This window comes from Condylura cristata, unplaced genomic scaffold, assembly GCF_000260355.1.
Source record: "Condylura cristata isolate star-nosed mole 26May11 unplaced genomic scaffold, ConCri1.0 scaffold00001, whole genome shotgun sequence".
NCBI classification, from domain to species: domain Eukaryota; kingdom Metazoa; phylum Chordata; class Mammalia; order Eulipotyphla; family Talpidae; genus Condylura; species Condylura cristata.
The window spans coordinates 63,208,199-63,231,061 of NW_004567102.1; the positions used below are offsets into that span (position 1 = coordinate 63,208,199).

The window sequence follows — 22,863 nt, forward strand, 5'->3', positions numbered from 1 at the left end:
CAGCTGGTGGAGCACTGCACTGTGAAGCCAAGCAGTGGCTACTTTACTGGGAGTTCAATCCCTGCCCCAGAGGTGACCCACTTGGCACAGCAGACCTCTCCAGCCTCACTTGCTGCTCCCCTCTGCAGTGTTCTTCTACGATATGCCTGTTCTGCTCCCCACTCTGTTTCTGGTGAGTCCTCTCATTGCCCTTGCACCTCTGGCTTGTACCCCATTTCTGTATATACAAATAAATAAATCTTAAAAAAAAACATTGATTCAAAAGGATACTGCACCCCTATGTTTATTACTGCTGTATTTACAATAGGGAAGGTGTGGAACCAACTCAAATACCCCAAGATAGATATACACAATGGAATATTACTCAGCAGTCAAAAAGATAAATTCATGTCTTTTGCAAGAACATGGATGGAGCTGGAAGGGATCATACTTAGTGAAATAAGCCAGAAAGAAAAAAATACCGGATGTTTTATTCATAGTAGGAGCATAAGGGAAGGGGGGTGGTGGGGTGGGAAACAGTGGTAATAAAGTTAAAAATGAAGAACAGCTAACTATAAATCAGGGACATTCTATGGGGGTGGAGAGGGGAACAGGATCAAAACTAGGGTGGGAAGAGCACAGGGGACTATGGTGATGGCACATGGGTAATCAGTGGTGGAAGTCCATGGGGATTACAACTGAGACGGGAAAAAAACATGGGAGATGACTCACATGGCGGCGGCAGACCTCTCCTGACCCGCCCGCTGCTCCCTCAGCAGTGCACTTCGTCCATCTGCCTGTTCTGCTCCCCACTCTGTCTCTGGTGAATCCTCTCACCGGCCCTGCACCTTTGGCCTGTACCCCAGCTCTGTATGCACAAATAAACCCTTTTTTAAAGATGCACAAAATGAAGAATGATGTAAATAAGTATATATATTTAATTAAAAAAATGAACTAGAAATCTTGATATAACTGGTGCTGTTAACATCAAGTTTTGGACATAGCAAAAGCACCTACACCGATCATGGAAAAGTCACCCACAATGTGGCGTCGGACACGGCCTGTTTGCAAACAAAGCTCTAGAAGTTTTATTCACTTGGAAAGCCTATGCGACTTTTAAAACTCAGCGCATGCGGTCTTGGGCTTCGCCAGATCACCGGCTGCGGGCACCATATGCACAGAGCGATCCGATCGTGGGGAGTCAGGACGCCCTCTCACGTCGCGCCACGCGGGGTACGCTCCAGCGTCTCTGGACGTCGTGCGTCCTTATTAAGGACGCCGGGGCGGGGCGAATCCGCAGTCGGCTCCTCCCGCGGGCGCCCCTTTTGTGCAGTCGCGCGCGCCCCCCGACGGCTGCCGGCTTGAAACCCCTGCTGGCTGGGCTCCCAGCACCGAGTTCGCCCTCCCTCTAGCGTCGGCCAGGAGCAGCGCGGGTCCTCGACTCACTGCCGGGCCCGGCGCCTAGCGACTGGCGACGCGCGGAGGTGGCTGCGGGGAGGTGCAGGAGGCGGGCTTGCGCAGGCTGCGTCGTCCCGGAGCCGCCCCGGCTAGGCCGCGGAGGGCGGGCGTGATGGCCGAGGCCCCGGCATGCGATGGCGCGCAGTCAGCGGCGGCTGCAAAGGCTCCGACGTCGGCGTCGGACGCCGCCGAGGTCGCCTCCAAGTCGCCGGGGCCCGAGGACTACAGGGCCAAGTGCGTGTTCTGCCGGATCGCGGCGCGGCAGGAGCCCGCCACCGAGCTCCTGCATTGCGAGGTGGGCGGCGGCGCGCCCGAGGCCTGGGTGGGCTCCGGCCCGAGCCGCTCTGCGCTCGCGCGCGGGCGTGTCCCCAGCGTGTGGTCGCTGTTCCTCGGGCAGACCCTGTAGTGATAGAGCCCGGTAGTTAGCCCTCTCTTGGCAGGTGCGCGGGACTTGGCAGAAAATAGCATTTATGACCTCTGCTTTTATGAAAGGGATTCATAACACCCCTTTGATTCCTCCACTCCCCGCCAGCGCCTTTTCAGACACTATTTTTACATTCTGTGCACTCAAATACTGACTCCGGAGGAAAAACTAACAGAAAACAGCCTTTGGCACTTAGGAAAGACTTGTTAGGTTGAGTGACATTAGGCTGGGAGGTTGGGTCTGAGAATGATCTACTCCTTAAGAGCTGCTGAGCTCCCTGGAAGGGTGCAGAGCTTGGAAGTGTTAACAGTTGGGCAGACTTTCAGAGCAATACAGTTTTAGCCAGATATGTTAAAGCACATCGCTGGTTAACAACTTTTTTTCTCCCAGTTCTACTTGCCTGTCAAGACCAACCTTGTGAGAGAATCTGCTCCAAATTTTTTTTTTTTGGTCGTAGTTGTCTTTAACTTGTTAAAAATTAATCTCTTCTGAGCACTGTGGGTTGGAGATTCACTGGTGAACAGAATAAAGGACAGTCGCTGATAGACCTTGAATGAGTACAGTCAGAGACAGTTCCAGTGCCCTGTGCAATGGGAGGTACTTTTATCATTTAAGTGTTTTTGCAAACCTGTGGGAGAGCCAGCTAACCCAGAATTGAAGGGTTAGGCTTTTGGGGAAAAGTGACATGTGAAGAAATAAGTAGAAATTGACCAGATAAGGGAGGAGAAAATTGACATAAGCAGAATCTTCAAAGGTTTTGTGTGTGCGGTAGGAAGACAGAATTTCAGTTTAACTGGAGTATAGAGTTTGAGGGAATGAGTAGTGAAAGTTGAAGCTGTGGCGGTAAACAGGGAGAGATTATTAAAATATTGTCATTTTTGTTCGAGTTTTGTCTTTTCATGAAGAGTAGCTTCTAGTATTTAACGCTGGATTGGGAGGAAAGGGTTGAGAAATTACATGAAAGAAATTGAATACTGTTATACTAGTCAGTAGTGCCTAGGTTGAGAAACCTAGGAGGATGAGGAAAGAAAGGGGGAATGTCAAAGTGGTAGTAGTGGTGTCATTTTATTAAATGAGGAATGTAGGAAAAGGAGAGTTGACCAGGAGAAGGGTGGGAAATAGAAAATGATAAAAACTACAAATAGTTTTGTAGTTCTGGAATCTGAGTGTGAGCATCAAGTAGAGATGTCCATTAAATAGTCAGGTAGTCTGGCACTCTGGAGAATACTGAATGTCTGGCTCAGATCATAGGATATGTACATTTATAAGTGGAAATTGAAAAGAGAGGAATTAGTATTAATACATCACCTAGAAAGCAATAGAATAAGAAGTGAAGGGGAGGCTATACAAATTCTAAAGAACATGAAAGGGGAACAGAGAAGGAATGGTCTGAGAAGTAGAATGAACAGTTGGAAGATCAAGAAAGGGGTATGACAAGAAGAACAAAATTTTCAGACATGTCAGCACTATTAGCAGCCTTCCTTCATCCTCAGGCATGGGATAGTGACCTTTCTGTATGTTTGCACATAAGCCAAGTTAGATCTCAACTGGTTTTAATCCCAAAGTGAAAGTCATTAACCTTCACGAGAGAAATTATAGGGCAATGGTGAGTCAGAAGGCAGATTGTAGTTAATAAGAATGGAAAAGTGAAGACAAAGTGCAGACAGCTATTGAAGGAATATGGGTGATTGGGTTCGAGAGAAAGGGAATGATAACTCCAGGAAGAGATGGGGATTGAGAGAAAGCATCTTTACAACAGTGAAGATGTTGGTGCGTTTAAATCCTGAAATGATTGGAGAGAGTGCTAAAATGGCCTGGGGTGGTAGTGCTCAGTGGCTGGGAAAGATGAAACTCATTCCACCCATTGGTCACTCAGTCTTTCAGTGAGTGCCTTCAGTGCCAACAGCCAGGCTCTGTTGGAAACACTGGGAGATAGCAGTAAATGCAGATATCCCTGCCCTGGTGGAATTTATCTTCTCCTCACAGGAAATAGATAAAAAGCTTCATAGTAAACAAGGCATATAGTTTACTAGGTGATGAAAAATAGCAGAGGAAGAAGATGTAATTTTAAAAATTTTGTCAGAAAAAAAATGCTTGCAGAAGGTAGCATTTAAATGAAGCCCTGGAGAAGATGAAGGAACACATTCTGTTTTGAAGTCAGAGTCTGAAGTAGTTCCTCTGGAGGCCAGGAAAGAGGATCAGGGACATAGATGGGCTGTTGTATAGTGATGAGGGTCAGTTGAGGTTGAGACTTTCAGCTTGAAACCTGCTCAGGTCTGTAAATGTACCCTCCCCCCTGCCAGTGGCAGCCCAAGTCTGGTTTCAGCTGAGGTGAGCAGTTGTATCATTCTGAGTCTTCATTCCCTCTTTATTTTACTATAAAATGGGCTGGTGAGAGATAATGTGAGCTTATGTAGAGTTCATTATCTCTTATCTAGGTTCCTAGAAACTGCTTTTAAATTTTTCATATTGCCAAACTAATAAAAAAGAGATACTAGTAGTTGCGGAAAGCGTCTAAAATTGGTTGTCAAGAGGGGGTAAGGTAGTCCAAATTTTTCTCACAGATTTCTTCCCAGCAAATGGGTTAGGGTTTTTTTTCTTCTTCATTAGGGACATTTGTTAAGTATATGAAGAGCCAGGGAACATTTTTTATAGGGCATATAGATGATATCTAACTAATTTATACCTTAAGTAGGGCACAGGGTGAATATGTACTTTAATCCATATGATACCAAACATAAGCAGGGTATGCATGCTTGTGCAATAGTGCTCCAAAAAGTGGGGGATCTTTTTCTAATTGCATCTTAGATGATCTGATATACAAGCACTCACTAAGATTAAGCTTTTTAAAAAGAGGCTAATCACCTAGTATGTAATTTATATGTTTTAAAATGTATACAAGTCTTTGAATAATATCTTTTTGTTCAACTTAGTTGAACTTGGACTGCAGGAAGATGTCTCATTTGTCGGGATCCCAGGTGAACAAACACTGTGGCTGCCATTTTGGGGCATTGTTTCCAGTGGGAGTACTGGAGGCATTTTGAGTTGGACTCTGTTTTATTGTGGTGTTACACACTAATCTGGGAAGGCCAGTTGTTAATAATTTTGTTGTGATAGATTGACCTCCACCCAGGGCTAATGATTTCTGAGCTGGAAACATTCCATTGATGTCAATGCTTAAAGTTACTACTAGACAGAAGAGCCTTTAAAATTGATATGATTGTCATAGTGACTGTTATATTCTGAACAGCTTTCAGGCCAGAGGTATATGAGGATAGCAATGAAGCCAGTATTTAAAGAGTATTACAGTAAAGCTGCATTGTGAGTAGTTTATTGAGTGTTGAGAAATAAAAGGGACACGTGCTACCTTGTTTTTCCTGCCACCTGTTTCAGACCTGCCACTGCTGAGGTTTCAAGTAACAAAGTCTTATTTTCTGAAGTGTGGTTTCACTGGAGGTCTATGTCTCACTTGGAGCTAACTGATAAGGAAGTTCATGTGTGATCTATACAGTGGCGTTTCAGCATTTTCATCGAAACCATGATTACTGCCATGGATATGAGGCCCTCCTCCAAATTGATCTTTGATTCTAGACTGGATTGCTAATGAGTAATAGTGTATTCTGGGGACTTTTGGGAAGGAACCTGCGAGGGTTCACCAGAGACAGAGCGGGGAGCAGAACAGGCTGACTGACAAAGTACACTGCTGAGGGGAGCAATGGGCGGGCCAGGAGAGGTCTGCCACACCATGTGGGTCACCTCTGGGGAGCATGGGGATCAAACTCATGCTGAAGTGGCTTTAGCTTCTTAGTGCTGTGCTTTAACCCACTGCACCACCAGGGAGGGCCCAGATTAAGGACTTTTTAAATTAAAGATTTATTTATTTATGCATACAAGAACTGGGTACAGGCCAGAGGTGCAGGGGTGAGAGGATTTACCAGAGACAGAGTGGGGACCAGAACAGGCAGATGTACTGAAATACATGGCTGAAGGGAGCAGCGGGAAGGACAGGGGAGGCCTGCCATGCCACGTGTGCATCTCCTGGGGATGGAACTTGTGCTGCAATGGCTGTGGATGGCTTCATTGTGCTGTGCTTTAATCTCTTGCACCACCAGGGAGGGCCAGATTGTTCTTGAAAAGAACAATGCCAAATGTTAGTAGGTTGAAGGATTCCCTTCTTCCTTTGCTTTTTTTGTTCTTCGCATTACTCGCATACATGTAATGGATTGGGCTTACAATGTAGTAAAATAAATGAGTTAGTGTATTTCAAAGTCTTTTGAATCCTACCAAATAGCAAGTAGACATAAAGACAAAGCATTTGGATATAATGCTGTAAAAATATTTTATAACTTTGGATATGCAGTTGCTAGATGGTGTTTTTATTATAATTGCAGACAATGCCAGTTAGGAAAAAATGCGAATGTATAAAAGAATTATTCATTTTTGCTGTGATTCTGCATTCACAACATTGAAAGTACATATAAGAGAGAAAGAACCTTAAGGTAGAGATGGAGGAATTATTGTTGAAGTTTTTGTTGAACTTCATAGTTGTCTTCCTGAAATTAATTTTACAGAAGTCCTTTTATTCTCCGAAATAAATGAGCAACTCATGAAGAAAGATAAAACTTATTTTTATGAACTTAGTGCATAATCACAAAGTGGGGCTTAGTTAACATAAGTACCATATGCTCTTCAGACTGTGATTTGTTATGTCAAAATGATATAAGATCTGCATTTGGGCGCCCTCCCTGGGGGCCAAATGGGTTAAAGCGCAACAGTACACAGCTAGCCACAGCCGCAAAGTTTGACCCCAGCCAGAGAGCTGCCCTACATGGTGCAGCAGACCTCTCCTGACCCGCCCCTGCTCCCCGCAGCATTATATGTCAATATATACCCAGCCTGCTCTGCTCCCAACTCTGTCTCTGGCGAATCCTCTCACCCTCCACACCTCTGGCTGTACTCTAGTTCTGTGTGCATAAATAAATAAATCTTTTAAAAAACTGCATTTGGAAATTTGTTTTTAACTCACTAACAAATGATATATATTTTTTCCTGTAGAATGAAGACCTAGTTTGCTTTAGAGATATTAAACCAGCAGCACCTCATCATTATCTCGTGGTGCCAAAGAAGCATATTGAAAACTGCAAAGAACTAAGAAAAGATCAAGTAAAACTAGGTAAGATGGTGGTACTATTCTTCATGGTTATGTCTTGCAGAGCCTTGCCAGTCACAAGGATGATGATCAGAAAAAAAACAGTATAACCAGGTGATACTGAAAAAGTATTACAATTTTTTGAAACTTTCGTTATGAAAAAAATATCAAATGTATATAAAAATAAAATAGTAAAGTAGTATAGTCTCCTGTATTCATTACCCAGCTTCAATAATTCATGGCTACTCTTTTTTCATGTATTTTCTCAGTGGATTTGAGGCAAATTCCAAACAGTATGTTATTTAATCTTTAAACTCTCTGAAAAATAATACCCCTTTATGATTTTTTAAATTGTATCTTTTCTTGACATAGAATGAATGGTAAAATGAAAAATTGTAAAGAAATAAGTTGTAATATAGCATGAGATTACATTGCTGACCACTTTATAGTTTCTTACGTAGGTGAATTAGTGCCACAGTTTATGAAATTTTAGTGATGAACTTTTAGCTTCCAAAAAGGAAATTCCAAATCTCTTCTCTTACAGTATTATCCTATATGCTCCTACTTGTAACATCGGTGGCTTGTCAGCCATCACTTATCAAGATACTTCTAAATTCAATTCAAATGTACTTTGATAGCTTCTGTCATCAGGGCCTGGGTTTAGTTTGGTTAATACTTATAAGGTAGGTAGATTGTGCCTGACTTTTTGAAGGTAAAGGTTTTTTTTTGAAAACCTTGATACGTAGTTCATTTCTCTTCAGGCTACTGAATTACCAGTTTTTAAGCCCTTCCTCTCATTTAAATATTGAAGTTTCTTACTCATGAGGTTCTGTCAGCAGATGGCGATCTGTGTACATGCAATATGTAGTCCAGGACCCAAAAAGCCACTGTAGCCTTGAGTATTTCCTTTTTTACTCCTTTTTTTTGAGGATGAAATGTGTTCTTACTTATTTTTCTTGTATTACTTTCATATTGAAAGCTTTTTATAACTGTTACTGTTTGAAGCAGCACAGTAGTATTTGGAATTTCTTATTTTTGAATATATGTGAATATTTCCATAGTAAAAGTTTAAAAGTTCTTACAGTTAACAATTTCATACAGTCTACAAAACTGGGAAAATAAACAAATAGAAGAGTTCAATAATATTATCAAGCACTTTGACTATAATTGAGATTTATAGAACCACCTTTAACAATGGAACATATTCTTTTAAGAGCACATGCTTCACCAAGATAAAGCATTTTCTGGGCAATAAAATCAATCTCATTGTATTGTATTTTAAATGTCAAACTCTTACAAAGTGTTTTCTACAGTAACATTTGAATTAAATTAGAAAATAATAAAATATGGAATAGCAAATATCTAAAAATTAACACACTTACTGCTAAATAAATAGGTCAAACATAGATGATATTTTTAATTGATTAGTAAAAAATATTCAACATAACAAAATTTGTGAAATGTGCTTGGAGCAGTTCTTAGAAATATTAGTCTTAAATACTTATATTAGAGAGGGCTAAAGACACAATGCTATCAAGCTATCAAACTATCACCAGTCTCATCAAAATGAGTTCAATTCCCAGCCAGGGAGCTAACCCACATGGTGTTGCAGACCTTTCCTCTCTCACTCTCTGCACCCCTTAGCATTGTATTTCAGTAGTTCTGCCTGTTTTGCTCCCCACACTGTCTCTGATGAATTGTCTCAGCCCCATCTGCACCTCTTGTTTAACCCCCAGTTCTTATATGCATATAAGTAAGTCTTTGGGGGAAAAAAGCTTATATTAGGGTTTAAGACTTAAGTGAACAGATCAGGCCTAAATAAGTATAAATAACAATATATAAAAAGTAGATATCAATGAAACAGAGACAGTAGATTTTGCTTTATATATTTTGATCTTTTGTTAAGTTTCCTTGTGTTCACCCAACTTCATTAACTCGTGGCTAATCTTTTTTCATAGATTCCATTGAGAAGATGTTGTATCTTCTCAATTAAATGTTCCGTTTTTAGTGTTATAAACTCTGTATGTGGAAATTTTTTGAATCTATGTTTTGTGATAATCTCTCCAGATTTCTTACTACTACTTGTTTGTACTGGATATCTTTTCTGTCCTTTACTTCCAATTAAAGTGAATATTTATATTTAAGCACTTGAAGATGACATGTAATTGAATCTTTCTTGCTTTCCCCCTTAACCCCTTAAGCAGTATGAAAATCTTTCAAGTGTTTAAATAGCTACTGTAACATTTAAGGTGACTTGGTATAGGTGATGTTAGGCTTACCATTTTGCCATTTGCTCTCTTCTTTTATGTGTGTGTGTATATATATATATATATATATATATATACACATATATATATTTTGTATTTTACTTTAGCTTATTTGTTGGCTTCTTCCTTGTTATATTCCTTTTTGTAGTGGTTTTTCTAGAGATTACAGTGCATACCTTGCAATTATTATAGCATACATTTAATTATTGTATTGCTTCATAGAAAATGTGAGACATTAGAACGCTTTGTTGTTGTCATGCATATTGCACCTGTATGTTATAATTCATAATATTGTTAAAATTGTTTAAAATTACTACTTTTCTGACTTTAACTGTCTTGCAAGTTATATGTTTTTTGTTTTTATTTTTAAGCGATAGCATTGGCTTGCTATTCTTGTCTGCTCTCTTACCAGCTCAAGCTGTCTTAGAGAAGTGAATATCAGTCAGTAGCCTTTTATAAACCTCATTATAACAATTCTCTAGATTTTTATCACTCCCCCCCCTTTCAAACACATGGTTACAACATTCAGAAACATAGATGCTTAGTGTTTGACTTTTGTGCTTTGAAGACTACAATTTACACAATTTTTTTTTTTTAAGATTTATTTATTTGTACATACAGAACTGGGGTACAGGCCAGAGGCTCAGGGGCGATGAGAGGCTTCACCAGAGACAGAGTGGGGAGCAGAACAGGCAGATTGACGAAGTACACTGCTGAGGGGAGCAGCGGGCGGGTCAGGAGAGGTCTGCCACGCCATGTGGTCACCTCCGGGGCAGGCGGGAATCGAACTCATGTGGAAGTGGCTTTAGATTCTCAGTGCAGTGCTTTAACCCGCTGCGCCACCAGGGAGGGCCTACACAATTTTTTTTTTAATGGAGAGGCATATTCCCATTTGACAGCTGCAAAGCAGTGAGACAAGAAAGATGCTACCGCAGATGGAGTTTGGAAGCCAGTACTATTAACAAATGTTTAGCTACTCAAGGCCAGCAGCAATTTGAACTCAAAAACAAATTCAGACTTGTCCTTTCTGTTTAATTGAAACAATTTCTGTTTAATTACTTAGTCTCTTTGGAGTAGATGTCCTCAAGAGTCACTTCATGTCGCCCTCAGCAGCTGTTCAAACCAACCTGTGTGTGGTATTTTGTGGTATGATGTTTTAATAGGACTTATTTGAACATTTATTTCAGTTTTGAGAAGCAAATATCTCAGTAACTTAGAGCTATCAATGAGTATTTAAATATTTACCCATTGATACAGCTTTTGTTTTTTAGGACCCTAAAAAGTAGAGTTAATAGAAATGTATTAAATGGATGTCTCATAGTACTGTGTAATTTCTTGTTTTACAGTTGAGGACATGGTAACTGTTGGAAAAACCATTCTTGAAAAGAATAATTTCACCAACTTTGAAAATGTGAGGTATGTGCAATTTGCTGGTTCTTTTGAGATGTTATTTCCTCATGGAATATAGATCCAGAGATGGCAAAGGTCATGGTTTAAATGTACTTTTCCTGAAGTAAGCATACAGTTCTTTGGGAGTATAAATTTAGTAAATAAAACTTTCTCTCATGTCTCAACATCTTCTGTTAATCACCACTAGGTCTGGACGAATATGTCCAAGCAATTGGTAGGTTAAAGTAGTCTGGAGTTAACTTTCTTTGTCCGATATATGCATCCCTATAAAATTGTTGCCCCCCCCAAATAGAATTCCCTTAGAAAAAAATGTTATTTTATATGATTAAAAGTGTACTTGTAGATAACTGAACTTAGGCATTCCCCAAAGTTTGAGCAAAAGCACATAATAATCCATTTGTCAGTTGTTTGAATTAATCAGAAAAAAGTTGTTTTTTTCTTTTCAAAAGATATTTGACTTTGTTTTGTGTGACCAAGGAAGGCAATTATAATAGAGATTGCTTCTAAAATTCCCAGCAGAATTCAGAAAAGACCTGAATCTAATGCTATCAGTACAGTTTGCTGTGTACTTATACTGACTGAGTTACTTTAGACAAGTCACTAACCTCTATAAAATTTACTCAATCATGTAGGCTCAAATGAGATTATATATGTGAATTCGTATGAAAACTGTTTAAAAGCATTCTTCAAGGGTGATAATAAAATGGCAAAGATGCTATTTGAGACTTTGGTCAAAAGCAGCAACACCTTCCTAGTCATATGAGTGCTTACTAGAAAAATGAACCCTGACTCTCAATCCTAGCTTTACATCTGCCTAACTTTGTGACCTTGAGTGCCATAAAGTTTTTGGATTTTCACTTCTCTATCTTTACAATGAAATGATTGAATGACTACTTGAGATGCTTCTTGATTTTGAATTACTTTGTACTACATTATATTAATCCTGTTTCACCAAGGGAAACCTAGTTTCCTTTTCTAGTTAGCAATGGAAGCTTTTCAGTATGTGCTGCATACCTGTCTCCATAATTGTCAGTCCCAGGGAATCATTGCTGCCATATAGTACTTCTGGCCTTCTTCCCACACTCCCAACCACTTCTACTTTGATCAGGCAATTATTTTAAGTTTAGATTGTTGTTATAGGTATGCTTTCCTCTGCTCAACATACATAGACTTACAAAAGAGTTTGCTCAGAATTTGAGCAAAAGCACACAATATTTCATTTGTCAATTGTCTACATTTTAATTTTTTTAAGATTTATTTATGCATAGAGAACTGGGGTAAGATTTATTTATTTGTGGATACAGAACAGGCCAGAGGTTCAGGGGTGGTGAGAGGATTCACCAGAGACAGAGTGGGGAGATCTACTAAGACAGAGAACAGGCAGATCTACTAAGTACACTGCTGAGGGGAACAGTGGATGAGACAGAAGTCTGCTGCACCATGTAGGTCACCTCCCTGGCTGGGAATCGAACTTGGGCTGATGCAGCTGCTGCTGGCTTTGCAGTGTTATGCTTTAACCCAATGTGCCACCAGGGAGGGCCTGTAAACTGTAATATGATTTTTAAATCATATTAAATTTTTTTGGTTTTTTTACTATTTAAAGGAATTCCATATAGTTATTTTATAAAAATATGAAGTTATAATCTATTTTCATTATTAAACAAGAAAATTAATGTTGATAATTTCTTAAAATGTGATTAATATCACTGCTGAAATTGTGGTTGACAAGGAAATAACCATTCTCTTTATTAAAGGAGAAAGCTTGCCATCTGCTGGCTGTGTTTGTAATAAAGAAATGTTGCCTCTAATAGATCTGTTGAAGAAAATTAATATAAGGATTGGAGTGATGACACATATGTCCACTCAAATTCAGGAAGGTTATATTAACATATAATATGCTATCAAGCTCTTCCTTGAGGAGATTGTGTTACTGTGAACTTTAATATGACTAGAAGAGGGAATGTGTGAATACTTTGGTGTATTTAAACAAACAATGAAATACATATATGAATGGCAATCATAGGCTATATATTTTGAGTATGTTTCAACGGCCTCGTTATAAAACTACCTTCTCAGTGATCTCATGTCTTTCTATTTTAGAATGGGCTTCCACCTGCCACCTTTCTGTTCTATTTCCCACTTGCATCTTCATGTTCTGGCACCAGCAGATCAGCTGGGCTTTGTATCAAGATTGGTTTATAGAATGAACTCCTATTGGTTTATTACAGTAAGTGTTATTGTTATGCCAGCAGAATGTGTATATATTTAAGATATTTTTCATTTTTGCTATAGTTCTTCTTTTCTTGGCAATAGTAGGCAGTTATAACTCTCAATTATCAACATCCTATAGCAGAAGAATACATTGTTAAAACCCATGAAACTATAATGACCTACCATCATTACCCACATTCATTGGTTTATCTTTGGGGTTCACTTTAACTGAAATTTCTGTATCATATATTCTGTGTGTTTTGAGAAATATATGATGACATATATTTAAAAGTATAGTATCATATAGAATAGTATTCATATATTTTACTCCCTTTAGTCTGTGGTAACCACTGATATTTTTGATGATTCTACAGTTTTGCCTTTTACAAAGTATCTTATACTTGGGGTTATACAGTATGTAGTCTTTTCAGATTGACTTCTTTTACTTAGTAGTATGCACTTAATTTTCCTCCATTTCACTTTTAAGATTTTTTTCTTCCTTATTGAAACTTTCAAATGAATATGTGGATAAAATTATATGTTTATATGCTATGTGGAATGCCTTTATGATAGTCTTTAAAACTATCATATCAAGATTTTTTTGTAAGATATTTTAAGGAACAGAGTATGCAATATCTAGCTCTTGTGTTGTAACCTGTTACAGTAGGGATACAGGCTAGAGTTATTTGATACAGGCTATGATATTTAGAATTTTTTTTAATATTACAGGTTGATCATTTGATTGAAAAACTAAGAACATGAAAATGTCCACAAGTGGAAGATTTTCCTAAACTTGGCTCAACATAAACTAATATTTGCTTTCTTGGAAGTCTAATTATAAGTTTTGTTGGGTTTTATAAAAAGTTATTAGTGGTAGCCTTAAATCTTTTCTGAATGTCTGTTTCCTGAAATCTGTAATACAGTTACATGAATTCACTGTCATTGACTTCTGTGTCTTCATGGTTTTTTGTCTAGGGTATAAGATTCTATAGAAAAATCCCATTAAAACAAATTCTGTACATCAAGAAGGGCTCTGTATTTTTTTTTTAAGTTCAAATATTTTTATTTCTTAGTATGTAGGTAATTATAATAATGATTTATTCATGAAGAATTAATTATATAAAGTATCTTGCTGAAGCTTTTATTATAAAGGATAAACATAAAATAGTTTATGATTTTGCACATAAAATTTTAAGATAAAGAGTACTATATACTGTATACTACTGTTTACTATATAGTGATCTCTGATCTTATTGATGGAAAGAATTCTAGATGTATCATTTTTTGCTGAGATCTCAGATGCCGGCTTTCACGACTGGAATAAATATGATTTCATTTGTTCATTTATTCATTCAGAAATCATTTGCTGAACATTTAAAGTCTACAAACCTCTGCCAAAGTTAGGAAATACTGAAGTAAGAAAGGACAGTTTTTCATTTGCTAGTACAAGGATCTTACAGAACTAGTGATTACATTTAATGTGTTCAGCAATATAATATCCTCCGAAGGGTTGTGGAGTGGGAAGTTCTTTGAGAATGGCAATAGAATTTTATTCAAGGCTTATTATTTGGTAGGCAGACAATGGAAGTGTAGTCAAGAAACCCACATTTTTTTTTTTTTTGAATTTTGTTTCTATTGTTTGCAACAGGAAGTCCATTTACTAGAGGTGGCAAGAGGAATTTGGGATAGTAAAGGGCTCTCAAAATTAGCTTAGAAGTTTTTATGCATTTGATAGTTAAGTAGTTTACCAAGCAATTGTAGAATAGCAATTAAAGTTTCTGTGAATCAGTTAAAATAATGGCCAGCTTCAGAAAATTTTAACATGTTGTATTATGTGAACTTGTAGGGATGTAATTGACACTACTATGATGACAATATGAGGTATTTAAGGAATTCTGTGATGCCTTACAGAGCTCTTCAAAAATGAAATTAGCCAATTTACTTAATTTATATATAAGTTTATGCCCTCACACAGTAAATTTTTCTTTGCTGGAAAACAATTAGACCTTACATTTTTAGTGACTTTTTATAAAATGTTAACAGTGAAGTTACAATTAAAATTCACTGTCTTATCAGTAATTAAGTATTTACTAACTCTGAAGCTATATATAACATCAACTCAACAAAAAGCTAATTTAGAACCTTAAAATGTTTAATGTAGTATTGAGAACACTATGAATGTTATGATGCTATTTGTAATTGCAGAATTGTACAATTGAGAGAGCTATTTCAAATTGTACTTGTGTAAAAAGCTAAATAAATATGGAAAACTGTTCAAATTTTGCCTTTTGATTTATTTTTTAAGACTTTTCTTTTTAAGATACGTTTTAGGCTCACAGCAAAATTTAAAGTAAGGTACAGATATTTTCTGTACACCCTTTAGTGCAAAACATGGGTAGCCTCTACTATTATCAACATCCCCTAACAGTGTGGTGCTTCCATTATACTTGATGAACCTATATTGACATAATCACCAGAACCTGTTGTTATTTTAGGGTTCACTCTTGGTATTATACATTTTATCTCATGTAATAATTGCCTATCACTCAGTTTTTTCATTGCCTTAAAAACCCTGTGTGGTCTGCCTTTTTGCCCCTCTGCCTCTAACCCCTTAAACCCCGATTTTTATACTATGTGCAGATCTTACCCTATCCTGATTGTCATGTAGTTGGAGTATTATTACATGCAGCTTTTTAGATTGGTTTCTTACACTCAGTTGTAGGTATTTCAGTCTCCTCCATGTCTTTTTAGTGACTTCTAGTTCATCTTTTTTTTTTATCATCAGATAACCCATTGTCTGGATATATCACAGATTATTCATTCACCTATTAGAATATATCTGGGTTGTTTCCAAGTTTTGGCAATTATGATTAAAACTGTGCTGTTTTTTGTAGATAGTGGGGAAATTAGTTTTAAACATTAGTTTCAAGATCCCATGTGAAAAATCAATAAAGCTTTGCTCCACCCAGGTTCTCCTAGGCCCTGTATTCTCAATTGCTCCTTCTACACAGCATTTTATTATTCTAGGCATGAATATCAGCTCTTCTTTGGTGTCCCCTAAAGTGCTGACCCATCAAATTCTCACCTGTTTGTTAATTCTGATGTTTAGGGATGTGACATATCAAACACTGTACATCCTCGTACTTCATTGGTTCTGTGTACCACCTTGGCACTCTTCAGAGAATCTAATGACCTTTACTTGTCTCAATTAGCACTTTTATCCCTTTCTCTAAAGCCGTAGGGCCCAGATACCTGTTCACCTCAGTAGTTCACTTGCCTCCAGTGAATTAAAGACATTTTTCTAAAAGTGACAGATTGCTGGCTAAGAGGAACCTACACATGCTCTTTTTAAGGACAATATCCTTAAATGCCATTTATTGGCCTCCCACCATAACCCAAGTGTTTCATTAAACTTTATGTACATTATTTAATCCTTGTAACAATCCCTTCAGTGATGCAGTATTATTACATTTTTAGATAAGAAAACTTAGGCTAAGAAATTTGATCAAGTACATACACAGGTAAATAATGGAATTGAGGTTTGAAACAAACAGACACTTAAATCGTTACTATTAAGCATCAACTATGTTCTTGGACTATGATATTCCCAACATGTTGGTTACCTTCGCTTGTTTTCTGAGCAGTACTGCAGTGGAATGAAAAATAGGTCTAATAGTTCCAAGAACTGCGTATTCCCAAAAGTAACAACTATATATACAAAATAGTGAAATCTATGCCAATGTGTACAATTTAGAAGTAACTTATATGTTGCTGTGATAATTTGTTTACTATATTGTGTTAAAAAAACAAATTTATGTTAAATAGAGGACTGGTTCTGTGAATTTAACAGATGCAACAATCTAATAATTTGGTACTTGCGCTAAAGAGAGAACTGTTTCGGTTTCTGTGAAACGGTGATAATCTCGGTACTCTAGTTTTCCCAATTCACTTATATGGCAGGTACCCTTAAAAACTTACTGCAAATATACCAAATGTTGAATGAATGGCCCAGGTGAGTCATTCTAAAACCCAAAGTGGCTAGAGGTCTGCATGGAAAAAGATACATTTTAGTCCAGGTGTGAGGATCTAGGATCTGAAGAGCTATAGAGCAACTTGGAAGTGCACGTATAGTGGGAAAGGTACCTGGGCACTCCATTCAATTAGCACAACCTCAAAACGCAGCCCATCACAGACACAACACATTCCGGGATCTCCTACAGAGCACCTGGCCACGTACAGAGCACCTGGCCACGTACAGAGCACCAGAGAGCAATGCCCGCTGTGCCCCCTTCCCGCGCTTCCGTTTCCGGCCCTTCAGGTTCCGCCTCAACGGAAACGACTCCGAGGGGCCAGACGGGGTGGTGCACCGTGTGCGGCGCGCAGGCGCATCGTGGGCAGCTACCATGGCGCTGCCTTCCCCACTGAACAGGTATCTGCTGCTCATGGCGCAGGAGCACCTGGAGTTCCGCCTGCCGGTGAGCCAGCCACGCCTTCCCTGACCTCACGCGGGAGAAGAGGGCGCATCAGGGAGCCGTGTGCGGGTGAAGGCGAGTGCGGGACGCGAGCTCGCCGGGGTGCAAGGGTCTGCGCATGTCGGGGTTATCGCGCGCTCCCCTGGCACTGGTTTGGGGTTGGGCGGAGGGTGTGTTTGAGTCCCAGACAGACGTCTACCTCGCCAAGTGTGTTCATTAGCTCCTCTGCCCGCGAACCAGGTGCCGGAGTCAGGCAGGTGAAAATGACTTGTCCTTTTTCCAAGTGGTGGTGGTAGGAGAAGGGGAAAGCTGGAAACTGTTGTTTCATTAAGTAGACATTTTTAGTACAACTATTCTCGAATGTGAAGGACGCTGGAGATAAAAGAACTGTTTCCTGAGGGAGCGCACTGTGCAGGCTAAGGCTTGAGCATATACAGAAAGGTAGCATTGTGAAATAACGTTGGTAAGAATAGCTAAAGAAAGATGTGCAGGGAAAGGAGAGTAGTTGCAAGGATAATCTAGTCTGCTTGATGAGTGGAGGATATTGGCCATTACTCTGGCTTCTGTGAGGTTCTGAACTTCGGGTGATAGATAGTTACTTGAACTGTAACATAAAGGTTTAGCAGGAGTTAGCCAGACCATGGAAAGAAGTAAGTAAATTCCAATTACTAGTATTAGAATTAGCTCCTCATTATTAACGGATTACCAATTTGCGTAGCATTAGATTTATAAGAAGAGCCCAGGAAGAGGTAGATACGAGTTCCGTTTGCAAAACCTTGAATACCTGGATCTTGAAAGTTATTTGAAGAGGTTTAAGTTACCAGCAAACAAACAAACAAAAAAGCAGCAATGTGGATTTGAGAGGAGTAAGACTATACTTAGTTTCCACTTAGGATTTTTTGACTTCATAATAGTGTGAAAGTGATACCCGTTCAGTACAAAGCGCAGTAAGATACTCTGCCCTGATGGTGGGCGGTGGCAGTTATCTGCTGCTCCCTGCTGACATTTCAGCTTAAGATGTAAGATTCGTAGGTAACCCTGACATAAGGTGAGGAACTCTGTAGTCAGATAGTAAGGAGTCTGCTGTAAAGAGTCAGGTTATTAGACAAAGGAGGCCTTAACTGAAGAAAAGGGATATGAGGATTGGGTAGAGTGGAAAAACTTTAGACAGTAAAATCATCATTGACTGGTTGAATGTGACAGAAATCAGTCAAGGATGACTCCTGGAGTGGAGTTTCCGCTTTAAAATAGAGAACCCAGGTAAATGTAAGATTTAAATTTTGGTTATGTTGAATTTGATGTAATATCACATTATGTAGAGATGACCAGGAGGCAGTAAATACATGAATATGCGTATAGCATGATAGAGCCATCTGAACTTGTAATAAATATTTGGGAGTCTTTGCATAATATCCCTAGTACTTGATGATTTCTCCCGGTTCTTCCTTCTTGAATTCTTCCTCAGCCTGTTACCCTAGTGCCCTAGTGTTGTGGCGTAAGCCCCAAAGTTCAGCGCTGTTTCACTGTAGATCCTCCTTATTCTGGCACTCAAGGCTTGGCAGTGTACCATGCTGTCTGCTCCCACTTTTCCCTCTAGCCTAACCGGTCACACTGACTCTTCTAACATTCCCTAAGCAGTGACCTGTGTTGTCCTGCTTTGGCCTTTGCTTTCTGTGCTACCTTTTCTCTGGTTTGGGTCTTTCTTAACTCACCCTTTAATTTATTGATTTTTATGTAGTCAGTTTTCATTTAGATTTTACACACATATTTACTTGTTAACTTTTGTTTTTTACCTGATTCTTTTTCAGATCTACAATTTCCTTTTCTTTTGTTTCTTTATACCATGCCTAGATTAATTTTGTTTTTCCCCTTAAATATATAAAGCGGATATGTTAAAATGAAAGTATGTGAGTCCATTTCTATTGTATATTTTTGCTTTGTTCCCTTGGGTGTGTGTTGGTTTTTTTAAATACATGTGCTGGGTGTTGTGTTTTCATATTTGCAGAAGGGTGATGTAAAATAAATCCTCTATAAGACAGGAGCACATGAGAACACTAACATTTCGAATCACTTGAATTCATTTTCAGTCAGTAAGTTGTTTCTGTACTGATTTACCCTTACCCTTTGGGTTTTTCACATTTTGAGATCCCTTTCTAAACAGATGGTGTGTCAGGTCTTCTTTCTTCCCCATGGGCACCCTAAAATGACACAACAAAATAAGGTGGTTTTGTTACAACATTGATGAGAAACCAATAATTCTAGGTAAGTTGATCAAAGTTGAGATAGGCAAGAAACTGTGGTAGCTCCTCCAAGCCTGTCAGTGACTGTAAGTAATTAATACACTCTTTGCCCCTCTTGCTCATTAAGCTGTCAGAAGGATATCCACCTCACAGCTGCTTTAGGGATTGGTAAATGTTCTAAAGAACAAGTGAGTGCACCTTGGGATCTGTCCATTGCAGATCCTGGCTGGGTAATTTTTGAACTTGCTTATGTTTTCCAGCACATGTCAGATTTTTCTAGTTCTCAACAGAAGGCTTAATCTGAATTGCCTACTTTGCTATCACTGGAAGTGGAAGCCCTCTCATCTGTATAGGTGTTTCCTGTACTTTTGGGCTTGTCAGTTTTCATTGAAATTTCTGAAACTGAACTAATCTTTCCCGCCTTAAAATTCAATACACTTTTTAAATTTTCTTTTTTTTTTAAAAAGGGATTTTATTTATTTATGCATACAGAACTGGGGTACAGGCCAGAGCTGCAGAGGTGGTGAGAGGATTCACCAGAGACAGAATGGGGAGCAGAACAGGCCGACTGTGGAAGTCCACTGCTGAGGGGAGCAGCGGGTGGATCAGGAGAGGTCTGCTGAGCCATGTGGGTTACCTTTAGGGCAGGGATCAAACTCATGCTGAAGTGGCTTTAGCTTCTTAGTGCTGTGCTTTAACCTGCTGTGCCATCAGGAGGGCCCTGATTTTACTATTTTTTTCTTTTCCTCCTTGTGGTTATATTAAACACCACTTTATAATAGAATACTATTTCCCAGGCTAAATATTATTGCGGTTGTGGAGCTTTTAAGCCAGATGAATCTAAATCTAAATTTAAAACATTCTTACATTGACTTTAAAGCTTCCCTTTTGGAATACACATACCCAAATCATTGCATTCTTATTTTTCATTTTGATCTGATTTTCACATTAATGTCTTTATGTTTGCAGTGTCTCACCTCATACATTATCATATGGGAATTCCTCAGCTTAACCTGGATGAAACAATGCATCTTTTTGGTACTCAATATTATTAGTTTCTTTAATTCCTTGCTGAAATATTAGAGAATGCACGTTATCTGAGGAGAGAAGGAAGAAGCTTACTCTTGGACATTCTTTTATTGCTCTAGGCTAAGAAGTACAAGAGACGTAGGTCTGTGTCTTTTATAGAAAAAGATGATTTTACTTCTTAAACAGCACTTACTGTTTCACACTTCATACTTCAGTTACTAGGTTAAATATTTTGTTAATTTTAAGAGACCTTAAACGCCCTGAGGATAAATACATATTTTCTTTACATAAATCATAACATTAAACATTAATTGTTTAATCAATGTTAAAGTAAGTACAATAGTATCCCCTGGGACAGGGCAACTCAGCGATTGTCAATAGTTTTATACGATCTGCTAGACAAGAAAGCTGTAACTAGTAGAGTAGCTGCCTTTTATGAATTAAAATGAGATATTAGGAATATATGCGTGGTCTGCTTTTACTTCTGTAGCGTTAATTAGGGTAAATTTTAGTTGATAGCTACCTGATGGTACTAAAAGTTCACACACTTAAATTTTATTGTTGTTCTGAAGTAAATTGAGTGGATGAAAACATAAATGGCTAAAGTATTGAAAAACTTATGCATGTTAATGCTTCAGGCATGTCTCAGACCGCGTCACATTTTAATATCCAGCATCCAGTGTATTTTTCTTGTTCCTAATATAAAAAGATTCTCAAAAGTAAATCTGCCATAAGATATAATAACTGTTGTGTTTTGCCTTTCCCAAGTAGATTGATACTTAGCTTAAAAATTTGAAACTTGGGCTGTCATATTTACTTGCAATTCTAAGTCACTGCTTAAATTTTGGATAATGAAATTAATGGTATGGCATACAACTTCCAGTAATTCTTCACTTTTATTTTAAACTCTGGGCCTTGTGTTTTAGCTAGTTGCTGATTTTTAACACTGTATTCCAGAATAAGCAAACCGGTGTTTCAAATGTAGAGCTGATTTCACAATGTTTTAAAGTGGGATAAATAATGCTCACTCCAGACTTAAGTAGTCTATAACTGTTTTTTCTTCTCCATATTATTTCTCTGTCAGTCTGGCTTTCTTGAGCTACTGGATTTCAAGGACAGTGTTGTGGGCAGCCTTTTGATCCGCTTTAGAACAGACCAGATTCTGTGCCTCTCTACTGATCTTATGAGGTCATTAGGATTCCTGTATCAAAGGTGCTGGAACTGAGAGTGGAAGCAGTTAAATTTGTTGTGTAAAACCAATTAGCTACTCTTCGGAAGAACTGAAAATCAAACCATGGCCTCTGGTTCCCAGCTCTACTGATGCCTCTTATTTAGATTTGTGTCATCTGTTTTGCAGAATGACTTTTGGGCTCCATCAGGTGATTTACTGATAAGTGTTTGCTAGTTTCTATTTTCTTCATATAATTTAACAGAATTCAGTCCCTTATAATACCAGAAATTAAAAAAAAGAATGATTTGTTGTGTAGACAAAATAAAAAACAGAGAAAATATTGATGCATCAAACCTTCCATTCTTTTTAAGGCTGAAGTGGAGGACTCTCCTGGCTTACACCAGGCAGTTGTGGTTCACAAAAGGTTTAGTGTTAAAAGCTCCTCTCCCAGTTGGGAGCTTAAAGGGGCTTGTGGCCACCCAGCCTTGGGACACTGAGCTCTCCTTAGGTTACTTCCTCTAAAACACCTACATGAAGGAGTGGAGTACTGTGTTTTTCCAAGAGGCGCATTTTGTTAGTAGTACATTCCTAAAATGTGTAGGCATCTTGTGCTTAGTAATACAAACTAATTGATTCATAGAATATACACACTACATGAACAGATCTCAGCTTTGCATACACAAGGTTTTTAAAGTGGCTATTATGTTTTTTCTAGTTCTGCAACTTTACCAGGAAGAAGAGTAACTCATCAAACTTGTGCCCAATGAATCCATAGTGATGCTTTCTAATTAACTATTTTCTCAACACCTCAAATTGTCTGTTTAATTATTTTATTGTCAGGGTTACTAATTGATTGTTTTAGTAATCTTCCTTTTTAAAAATCAATAGTTTTTTAAATCAAGTTTTGGCATCTCTCCTGTTTGAAATTTTTCAGAAATTACTTATGTTGTTGCAATTATAAAATTTTCCCATAACCCAGAATTTTGATTTATTTGATGTTGCATGTAAGTGCTCAGGAGTGCATCGGCCCGCTCTTCTTTTTTAAAAAATTAT

General features: G+C 38.4%; 2 protein-coding genes across 2 annotated transcripts in view; both read left to right on the forward strand.

The window, feature by feature from the left end:
- Window positions 1-1,351: 1,351 nt before the first annotated feature.
- On the forward strand, window positions 1,352-14,890 carry HINT3 (histidine triad nucleotide binding protein 3). The gene is made up of 5 exons (XM_004674105.2): window positions 1,352-1,732; window positions 6,917-7,034; window positions 10,624-10,693; window positions 12,788-12,914; window positions 13,628-14,890. The coding sequence occupies exons 1-5, from the start codon at window positions 1,550-1,552 to the stop codon at window positions 13,658-13,660; spliced, it is 531 nt and encodes a 176-aa protein (XP_004674162.1). The 5' UTR covers window positions 1,352-1,549; the 3' UTR covers window positions 13,661-14,890.
- Window positions 14,891-17,291: 2,401 nt separating this feature from the next.
- Window positions 17,292-22,863, forward strand: part of TRMT11 (tRNA methyltransferase 11 homolog (S. cerevisiae)) — a 47,446-nt gene continuing 41,874 nt past the window's right edge. The window contains exon 1 of the mRNA XM_004674106.2: window positions 17,292-17,373. Coding sequence (XP_004674163.1) covers window positions 17,302-17,373 — 72 coding nt within the window. The 5' untranslated portion in view covers window positions 17,292-17,301. The remainder of the gene's footprint in view (window positions 17,374-22,863) is intronic.

What these genes read in the sequence shown, in the direction of transcription:
- HINT3 (XM_004674105.2), top strand. Translation starts at nt 1,550, where the DNA reads ATGGCCGAGGCCCCGGCATGCGATGGCGCGCAGTCAGCGGCGGCTGCA. An exon ending in AAAAGATCAAGTAAAACTAG is followed by an intron (nt 7,035 to 10,623) that starts GTAAGATGGTGG and finishes CTTGTTTTACAG; the next exon opens with TTGAGGACATGGTAACTGTT. An exon ending in ACTCCTATTGGTTTATTACA is followed by an intron (nt 12,915 to 13,627) that starts GTAAGTGTTATT and finishes TTAATATTACAG; the next exon opens with GTTGATCATTTGATTGAAAA.